This window comes from Gadus chalcogrammus, chromosome 1 (genome assembly GCF_026213295.1).
Source record: "Gadus chalcogrammus isolate NIFS_2021 chromosome 1, NIFS_Gcha_1.0, whole genome shotgun sequence".
NCBI classification, from domain to species: domain Eukaryota; kingdom Metazoa; phylum Chordata; class Actinopteri; order Gadiformes; family Gadidae; genus Gadus; species Gadus chalcogrammus.
This window is the reverse complement of record NC_079412.1, coordinates 27988951-27999715: the sequence shown is the minus strand read 5'-3', so window position 1 is coordinate 27999715 and position 10765 is coordinate 27988951. Positions and strand designations below refer to the sequence as shown.

Genomic DNA, 10765 nt, shown 5'->3' with positions numbered 1-10765 from the left:
TTGTTTGCCCTATTTGTTTGTTTTTCCTAACTTCAGCGTCTATTTTGTTTTACTTGGCATTACTTAGTATTTTTATTGTCTTGTATTATATCCTGTATCTTCCACTGAATCACCCCTCTAGGCCTCCAGGTGATTCATCCAGTTTTATCTATCAGCCTGGGCCTCCCCTCCCCTCCCAGTCAGTTTACAGGTCTGCTGCTGGATTGTAGCACTTTTGAGTCGGCCTCATGTAGTTGCCTTGCCTTATGTACGGTTTGTTCAAGGACCTAGTACGCCCCTGGCGGGAGGAGTCTGCACCGTTGTCTTCAGAGTAATATGATGTGTGAATAGGACTGAAGTTGGGTGGTAGAAGCCATGTGTGGACGGTGTTAGATAACTGCCTTTTAGCTCATGGGAGAAATCAGTGAGACTATGAAAACGGTTTGCCGATGCTGGAAAAACCTTTTTAAACGTTAAGAAGGAACGAAGGACCATCTGTCATAAGACTATAACACATCTGTTACGAAACATTGTGCTGCCAAAGAATCACTTCAAGTAAATGAATAATGCAATACTTGAATTTAATGTGCATTTTCCACTGTACGTTTGTGACAAAGTGTTTTTTATTCTGTAGAGAGGCACCTCTTGGCCTCATTGATTGTGTAGCTCATGGGCGTGTGCAGTTTATGCCCTTATGCCATGACATTGTAATCACAGATTTATACATTTTATATTGTATTATCTTTTGGATGTATGATTGTTGGATTCTTTATACTTTTCATTTTATTATTGCATACTTTAGATTCCATGGGCTGTTGTAAGAAGTTAATTTCCCATGCATTGGATGAAATGAAGTTCTTATCTGATGTCGACCAACTCGGCATTACATTTGAATGTTCTAATTTACAATCTTTTTCAGTGTGTGTGTGTGTGTTGTCACACATACATTAATATTTGGTCAGGAACAGCACATTTTTTTATTTTTTGAAAAAAAATAAAGATGTATATATATTCAATCGATCACTGCCGAACCTTGACTACAAAACCTATTGCTACTGTCCTACAACTGAAGATGTGTTAAACACCATATTCTTACAGCCTCTTTCATTACTGAGATATCGGGCCTCCAATGTCGACCACACACTAAGAACATAGCTCAGAGCCCGAGCAAGGAGCCTCAGGGAGTGACTTGAGTCTGGACTTGGTACGACCTGAAGCCACCCAGCGTATAAAACATACCAGAAATATCAATGTACATATTAAGAACCAATTCAATATGAATGGCGTCAGCTATTTAAACGTCCTATGAAGTCCCAACCATCACATAGATCTGCTCTATTTAAACGTCCATCACATAGATCTGCTCTATTTAGACGTCCATCACATAGATCTGCTCTATTTAGACGTCCATCACATAGATCTGCTCTATTTAAACGTCCATCACATAGATCTGCTCTATTTAGACGTCCATCACATAGACCTGCTCTATTTAGACGTCCATCTCATAGATCTGCTCTATTTAGACGTCCTAGGACGTGACCATCTCAGCCTCCACAGAGGCGGGAACGGAGGCGGCAGGGACGGCCGGTCCTCCCGGCACCACCGCGGCTGTGGGCGTGTCCCCGGTCGCCGTGGCGACGGCGGGTTCGGCGGGGCGGGGGACGGAGGGGGCGGGCTTGGCGATCCTCATGGAGACGAAGGCGTTGGAGGCGCGGTGTTCGCTGAGGTAGTCGCCGCCCTTCTCCTCGTAGTCCCGCCTGCTGACCCAGCCCTCCACCGGCCCCCCCCCCCCGCTGGGCGGGCCCCCCAGGGCCCAGTCCCGGGCCCCGTACCACGCGTCCAACGCCGGCCGGGCGGCCAGGGTCACCTGGGGGGGGGGGGGGGAGAATACAGTAATGCCGTCGTCAGAACGCTCGGAGTGCCAGGGAGGTTCGGACCTTAAGCTGTGAGGAGAGCGCTCTGAACACTCGGTTGGGTCGGAGTTCTCCCACGGAGTTTCGTGCGGAGGTAAAGCAGCCCTAGGCCTCCGAGATCACGTCAACAACAATGGCGGCCCATGTCATTGATAGACTAAAGTGAACTTGCAGCAAGCGCCGAGAGGCGAGCTTAACACCCAGTCTAACGTTTGCATTACGATACATTTTAGTTTACAATTATATTCCTCACCTGGTAAATTCTCGCTCATGTTCAACCATCGCAATCAGTTCTAATAACTGATTCATCTGTTCTCTGTGAATACAGCGAAGGAGTGCAAAGAGTTCTCTGTGGGCATCCATACTTGTTATGAAGTCTAGTCTCACGAACGATATCTTCCGGTTTTATGTCATAGCCTACGAACTTATGAGGGGCGTTTCCTGAACACTCTTATTTCAGAAGAAGGGAAGGTTTACGTAAAGACGCTTAAAGGAGACATATTATACCACCAGGTGTGAGTGTGATTCACCTTAACAGCCGTTTCGGCAATCTGCCCCATATGACATCACCAGTGGGCGTGTCCACCTAGATCTGTGCTGGAATAGATGAGCAACGTTCCATTCAGTCCACTGGGTAGGCTGGTAGACTGATCTATCCAGCACAGATCTTCGTGGCCACGCCCACTAGTGATGTCATATGGCGCAGATTTTATCACACGTCTAATCACACTCACACCTGGTGGTATAATATGTCCCCTTTAAGAGCTTCCGAACCTCAGAGCGTTTTGAATAGTGGCGAAGTCACGCCCCTTCCGGTAGAGCCCATGGGACCTATGAGATCAAAAAATATGAATGGGTTTCAATGGAGAGAAAGTAATTATTAGAAAGTATTTTCTGGTCCCAGTCTTTATATGCCCCGGATTACACATATGTTGTTTGTGGATTTAAATGATAATTCTTCAAGCAAAGAAAACTAAAAAAATTCATGAAGAAGTTTGATAACGTTAGGTTTTGTGTGAGGCCGCTTTGTGAACTACAGCTCTTCGCTGCTCTCGACGCGAATGATATACGTTATTACGTCACCTCCCGCACTTGGAACTCCGGTACAGACATGGCGATCTCTCTGCTCCACTTCACCGCTTTTTTCCAAGGGGAGGATAACAGCATCGAAAGAGGTGAAAAACATTATACGTCGGGGCATGTGGAGAGTTTCAGTAAGGCCGATGGGGAGATTGTCGGTCTTCTCCACGCCAGTTGCAGTGAGCGTGACAGCACATACGAGACGTGGAGTCTTTCTCATTGGGTTTTCTCTACAGCCTTTAACTGAACAATTGCACAATAAACGGTCAAACTCTTGGCATGAAAAATTATCATTTAAATCCACAAATAACATATGTGTAATCCGGGGCATATAAAGACTGGGATCAGAAAATACTTTCTAACAATTACTTTCTCTCCATTGAAACCCATTCATATTTTTCGATCTCATAGGTCCCATGGGCTCTACCGGAAGGGGCTTGACTTTGCCACCCTATACGGCATAATGGCGTGCTCCTGAATCCTCAGACACCAGCCTTCCGAGTTGCATTTTTGACGTAATTTCCGGTCTCGGAGAATTTATAGCGATCCTGTTAGTCTTTGTGATTATGTCATGAAATTGACTAGTCCTTGTTTAATGTTAGCTACATTAGCCTCTTTAGCAAAAAATCTCTTCAAAAAAGATAAAGAAAGCCAGCCGGTGTGCAACACATTTGGTTGGCATCATCTGGTTGGCTTTGATTACAGTCTGTGCCCTGCTACATACTCTGGCCATTGCTAATCAAATCTTGATGAATCAATACTAAAACTCCTCCCCTTTTCCTCTTAGCTTTACCAAGGGACTGATATTCTGTTTTACCTTGAAATGTGCAATATCACACTAGTAACACTAACTGTAAGGACTTGGAAGTAAATAATAACGATAATAATATTTGTGTATTTGCGTATCACCATCCTAAACATTCGTTACCAAGTGCTTTAACGGTTCCATGAGTCCTTGATGGAGGACTCTACCTTGTAGTGGGACTGGAAGGGTCTCATAGCCAGCAGCTCTCTCTCCACTCTCTCCTTCATGCCTGGGTACAGCATGTTCCCTCCGGTCAGGAACACGTTGCTCACCAGCGCCTCCTGCTGCGATGGAGTGTACCTGCAACCACCGGAAATACCGTTCAATAAAACGTACTGCTTTTGATGTGCTGAAACGTGGAGTAGAGAGAAGGATGGTTTCATGGATTACGTATATACACGGTATTACATGACATCGTAGTAACGCACCTTAGCAAAGTAAAATAGTGTTTTAGAAAGGCCTGAAATGAGCCTCAGAAGAAGGTAAACTAAGATAAGTGAAGGGCTTCACTAGCCTGGCTATTACCAGACCAAGCTCAATCATAGATTGAGCTTGGTCTGGGGAGGCTGCTGTCATTTTCTTCAGCACAAGAGGCGTGATCAACGGGCCTCGTTCAACTGACTCTGTACGCATTTGGCTGCTTTCCGTCGCCATTGTGTTAAACCAGCCAATAGCGCGCCGGGGGGAGGGAGAAGCCAGCTTGGTGATCGTCTCCCGCAAAAACGTATCGAAACCAGAAAGAACCGCATTGCTCTTCTCCAGACCCGAGTGCGGGGCGACCTCGAGCGCCGGCAGAACGGGCGTGGGGGGCTCCGCGGTCGAGGGCTCCGGATCACCTGGCCAGGACGTGCTGCAGGGTCTCCATGACGCCCATCTGGTCCTCGCCCGTCAGCGAGGGCTGGAACACGATCTCCGGGCAGCGCAGGCGCTCCGTCCCCACAAACAGCTGGTGGTACTCGGCCATGTTGAACTGGGGCTGGGGGGGGGGGGGGGACCTTAGGAGCTATGGCCTGGTGTTGCAGCTCAACGTTCAACACAAGCGGAGACGGTGCGTCCGTGCGGCGTGCGCGCTTACCTGAACGCTGGCGGACTTGTCCATCAGGGCGTTGTCCGGGGGGAGGTCCGGGTCCATCAGGGCCACGCCGTCCCCCTCATCCATCTGCGGGTCCAGCTCGGACCCCTAGCACACAGGGGGGGGGGCGCTTTAACACAGGCACTTATACAGCGCATCCCCGACCCGCGGCCACTCAGAGCGCTTTACGATACTGCCTCACATCCACCCGTTCACCCGTTCAAGCACACACACCGAGCACGAGCGGGTCGAGTAGAGGCTCTCAAGCACTTCTGTGGTCATCAGTCGTGAACAAATTGCAACCGATCACGACGTTTCCCGGTGGCTTCAGGGGACCCAGGCCCGTTACGGGGGCTGTTTTGGTCCCCCAGCCGGGGTCCGGGACCCACCTCGGCCCTCCCCTCGGCGCCGTCGCCCCCCAGCAGCCGCAGCCGGCCCTGCTCCACCGCCAGCTGCAGCTTGGTGACGTAGGACTGGAGCTCCTCCGCCGAGTCCATGTTGAGCTCCACCAGGTTCCTGTGGAACGGCTCCAGAAGGCCGTCGTCCAGCAGCTCCTGGACGGACACAACATTAACGGGGAGGGGGGTCTCATCACAGGGGTCTCTCTCTCTCTCTCTCTCTCTCTCTCTCTCTCATCAACATCTGACCGCCGCAGCGCTAAGCTAAGCTAGGCTAGGCTAGGCTAGGCTAGGCTAAGCTAAGCTAAGCTAGGCTAGGCCTCCTTGCCTGCACGGCCAGCAGCTTGTCCAGCCGCTCCTGGTCGTGCTGCAGCTTCTCCTCGCGGCGCCGCGCGTTGTTCTCCTGCAGCCGCCGCAGCTGCTGCGCGCGGCGCTCCTGCCGCTCCTCGGCGCTGGCGCAGGCCCCGGGGGCCGCCTTGGCCGAGAAGGGCAGCTGCATGCGGTGGACCTCGCGCTCGTAGAAGTCGGGGCTGCGCCAGCGCTCCAGCTCTGTGGGGGGGGGGGGGGGGGGGGGGTCACTTCATGGATCAACCAATGAGAAACCTCGGAGGCGATTGTGATTTCATTTAAACTACAACTGACTCATTCAATATTTACAACTTCTTAAAGGGGACCCATCATAGCACCAGGTGTGAGTCTGATTGGCCGTTACAAGCCGTTTTCGAAAAGCGGCATTGTGTCATCAAAGGTGGGCGTGTCCACCTAGATGTGTGACGGACAGATGAGCAGCGTTTGCTACGGTCCACTGGGTAGGCTGGTAGACTGATCTATCCAGCACACATCTAGGTGGACACGCCCACCTGTGATGTCACAATGCTGCACATTTTCAAACCTGCTTATAATGTCTGATCACACTCACACCTGGTGCTATGATATGTCCCCTTTAAAGAATCCCTTTGTCGAGCTTAATGACACCTTTGTGTTATAGAAGGAGGGAGGGGGGGGAGAGAGAGAGAGAGAGAGAGAGAGAGAGAGAGAGAGAGAGAGAGAGAGAGAGAGAGAGAGAGACGGAAGGACAGAGCGAGAGAGATGGACAGAGACAGACAGAGAGAGAGAGACGAGGGAGAGAAAGAGAGGCTGAGAGAAAAAATGAGGGGGAGAGAGAAAGATGGAGACAGACAGAGAACGAGAGAGACGTATTAGAGACAGACGGACGGACGGAAGGACGGACGGACAGAGCGAGAGAAAGAGAGACAGAGAGCGAGAGAGAGAGAGACAGAGAGCGAGAGAGAGACAGAGAGCGAGAGAGAGAGAGAGATTCCTTCCCTCAGAGACGGACAGAGAATAAAAAGTCAAATCAGGAGTGAAGGAGTAAAAAAGAGAAAAGTACGGAGAGAGAGAACGTAACGATCCACTATGTAGAGAGAGAAGCGAGTACCGCTGTGGTCGTCGAGAGGGGGGGGGTACCTTTGTGGTAGTCCACGGCCGTGTAGCTGTGCTCGTGCAGCAGCTCCTCCATGCGACTGAGCGTAACGGCCGCCAGGTGACCCGGGTACTTGAGCTGCAGCAGCCGCAGCAGGTACGACGCCGCCTGGCTGCCGCCCACGTTCACACGCTGAGCGTTCCCCGCGTCCAGCCTGCGCACACGCACGGCGAGGGCAGCCACGACACTCAGGATGGGGTGGACAACAACGGAACGTAATACAACAGGGTTTGGACGTCTAAGAAATAAATCGTATCAGCTACACAAAAATAAGGAAAATTAGGATATAAAACTATAAGACATTTTAATAAGAATATATAATATCCGCGACCAGTTCCCGAATAAGCGGTTGAAGATGAAATCATCAATGAACGTTAAACGAAGAGTGAACACAGTGAGTGAATCCATTGTTCGCATGGGATGCCCCTGGTTGATGGATCCAGGGCGTTTACAGCGGCTTCACTCACCTTCCGTTGATCACAGGGAGGATGTGTGAGCAGTGGTATCCGGAGGAAAGGACGATGCCGGTCTGAGGACCCTCCAGGCCCCGCTGAGCGTTGTTGCTGTTGAAGCTGTACAGGGCGTCCACGCCGTAGGAGACGTGGGGCACCTGGTAGCACTCAAACAGCAGCTCGGACATCATCTGACGACAATGCAGCGGGTTGCACGGAGCCTCCGTCACCACCACGGGATGCTCCACCTTGGCCTGATGGGGAAAGAGACATTGCAGCACAAACGTTGAGAAAACAACTTCACAACAGTCAAATAGCACCCGAACACTCAGCTGTTGGCAGCGGACATTACCTCTGATGTGATGCCCATGTGCGTGAATATGTGATCGAATATCAGCTCCTGGATTTCGAAGTTGACCACCACGTTCCTATCGAACTGGCTCTTGAGGAGCCATCGCAGAGGTTCAATGCTGGAGATGTCGTTTCCGATCTGGGTTTCGCTCCGAGCGGCTCCTCGGCTCCTCGCAGCCACGGACCTGAAGAGCAGCCTTGGGGAGCCCAGTTCATCCCCTTTGCACGCCCAGCCGGCCCGGGTGTGGAAGGAGCCGTTATCGATCACTAACGGGACCGGGGATGGATGTAAACACTGGGCAGGGATCTCATAAATCGGGTCGGGGGATGTTTTGCAGTCCCGAAATGTGAATATTTGGCACACTGGTTCTGTTTTGGTCGACATTTTGAATGTGTGTCACTCTAAAATAGTACCGAGTAGGGATACGGTATGAAGTTTGAGTTCCGAGAGAAAACGGCTCTTCAATAGCTTTACCGCTGTTTCGTTTATATTAATTTCGCATAATGCAAAATGTGCACATACCCAAATATTGTACAGTAATTGTAATGTTTTTATTTGTATCAATTATTATTATATTATTACATCATCAATTTCTATTTACTTAGGTTTATTTAAATATGTTCACGTATTTGACATATCATAGCCTACAGGTTATATATAGCGGTATATTATCAATTAATATATATATAGATTTATATACATATATATCAGTGTCATAAAACAAATATATACATTACATTCATATATCTAAATTATCAATATGTCACTATCCATATATCACCACCAGAGAGCGCATGGATCATTTGACCCCCACCGCCGCCTCTCCATCCATCCTCCATCAGCCGTTCAGCACGTTTAAATATTGGCTTCGCTGGGGATTATGAGGGAGTGACGAGCAGCCCTTTGAGGTTCGTCCATATCATCGGAGATTACTAATTAAATTCATGAGGGTGCAGGGTTTTGGTGTACAGGACATGGAACAATTAACGACTTCAATTATTTGAGGAATTAATCAGCTTTAAATGTAGGCCTACGTGTAAAATACATCTGAATATATAGCGCCTTTTCAGATTTTGTTTACTGTCTATCTAAAAATACGTTTTTAAAGAATAGTTTTCATCATTTGAATAAATATTCTTGTAGGAAGGGGAGGGTTGATCCTTAGCTCACTCCACTCACTCCATCTAAATTCATTCATCCCTTCCTCAGGTCACATTAAAGACGCATAGAATAAGTATAGATTGTATGAATTCTTAGCAAAAAGAGTTCGATTTTGTGTACTTAGCTAAATTCGTCAGAATTCTTTTTTTGATTTTAGTATTGAAGGAATTAAGAAATTTTAGCAAAAGCAGGAGGAAGGAAAAGAAGGAGGAAATAAAAGATTGGATGAAGGAAGGGAAGGAAAGAGAAAAGGAAGGAAGGAGTTAAGGATGTAAATAAGACAAATGAGGGAAGGAAGTAGAGAAGGAAGGCGACTTCTGCGTGGAGCTTGGTGGTGTGTCACTGAATCACGAGTCCAGTTCAGTGATCAGACACAAAGGTCTAAGTGACTCGTCCTGCTTCCTTCTGACGCTAATAAGCAGATCTGGGTCAGCTCTCCCCCTCTCACAGACACACACACACACACGCATACACACACGCACGCACAAATGTACGAACGCACGCAGACACATGCATGCACACACGCAGGCAAGTACGAACGCACTAATGTACGCGACGACACACGCACACACACGCAAGCACATATACACGCACGCACGTACAAACAGGAATGCCCGCACAAACACATGCATGCACGCACACACGCAAGCTTGCATGCATGCGCACAGACACAAGCACACAAACATACACAAACATTCATAATTTCACTGGTCACATTGGGTAGTCAGACAAACACACACACACACACACACACACACACACACACACACACACACACACACACACACACACACACACACACACACACACACACACACACACACACACACAGTCACATATGCACACATTTACACACTCCTGATCGCATCCCCTCACTCTGCTTTGGTAATTTTTACTGTCTACTAATTGTCCAACTTCCTATTTTCATTTCCCTTTAAGGCCAACCCCTTCCTTATTAAACCAAAAACACTCAACCACGGACACACAGGAGATAAGCAGTAATTCCTTATGTCAACAACCAAACACACACACACACACACACACACACACGCGCACACACACACAGTGCCCAGAGGGCGAGAGAAATTGACGTTGGCTGTGTGTGTGTGTGTGTGTGTGTGTGTGTGTGTGTGTGTGTGTGTGTGTGTGTGTGTGTGTGTGTGTGTGTGTATGCGTGTGTGTGGGTGTGTGTGCATGCGTGCATGTGTGTGTGTGTGTGTGTGTGTGTGTGTGTGTGTGTGTGTGTGTGTGTGTGTGTGTGTGTGTGTGTGTGTGTGTGTGTGTGTGTGTTTGCGGCCACTGGGGGTCCTTGCCATCGCCCCACGTTCTCGGGGTCTCCTCACGCTGCAGAAGGCGGTCAGAGGAACACGCCGTCACACTCCGTGCCAAGCCGCCCCCACTTTACCCGCCCGGTAACCGTAGAGACCGCCGGCTGTCCCCCCCCCCCCGACGCTGGCAGGGGGGCACACGGAGTGGAAGGGACTGGCAGGAAATACTGAACTCTGTGTTTCTCTGACAAAGAACAACACACTGTTTCCTATCGTAGGCCTTCGTCCTACACATGCTCCCACCGCCCCCCTCCGGTCAGCCTCTCCCTCTGTCCCGTCCGTAGTCTCTCTCTCTCTCTCTCTCTCTCTCTCTCTCTCTCTCTCTCTCTCTCTCTCTCTCTCTCTCCTCTCTCTCTCTCTCATCTCTCTCTCTCTCTCCCTCTCTCTCTCTCTCTCTCTCTCTCTCTCTCTCTCTCTCTCTCTCTCTCCCTCTCTCTCTCTCTCTCTCTCTGTCTGGAGTAGAGATATGAAACAGGGAGTGACACGGAGAGAGGGGAGAGGGGAGAGGGCGGTCGACTGTACTGGGGACCCCGCCACGACCCTCATCCTCCGAGGCCCCGTTGTCAGGGACCCCTGCCCCCCTGGTGATGGGAGGCGGCCCCCGACACACCTCCTCCCTGCAGCACACACTCCTCCTGTCACCATCACTCGGCCTCGTGCGCTCTCTCTCTCTCTCTCTCTCTCTCTCTCTCTCTCTCTCTCTCTCTCTCTCTCTCTGCCTCTCTCTCTCTCTCTCTCTCTC

General features: G+C 49.7%; 1 protein-coding gene across 1 annotated transcript; it reads right to left on the bottom strand.

The window, feature by feature from the left end:
- Window positions 1-452: 452 nt before the first annotated feature.
- Window positions 453-7924, bottom strand: actr5 (actin related protein 5). Its single transcript, XM_056599791.1, has 9 exons — window positions 7535-7924; window positions 7198-7436; window positions 6715-6884; window positions 5576-5796; window positions 5239-5403; window positions 4853-4957; window positions 4614-4753; window positions 3945-4077; window positions 453-1846 (listed from the first exon to the last, which is right to left on the bottom strand). Exons 1-9 carry the CDS (start codon window positions 7916-7918, stop codon window positions 1508-1510), a joined length of 1896 nt encoding a protein of 631 aa, XP_056455766.1. The 5' UTR covers window positions 7919-7924; the 3' UTR covers window positions 453-1507.
- Window positions 7925-10765: the final 2841 nt, after the last annotated feature.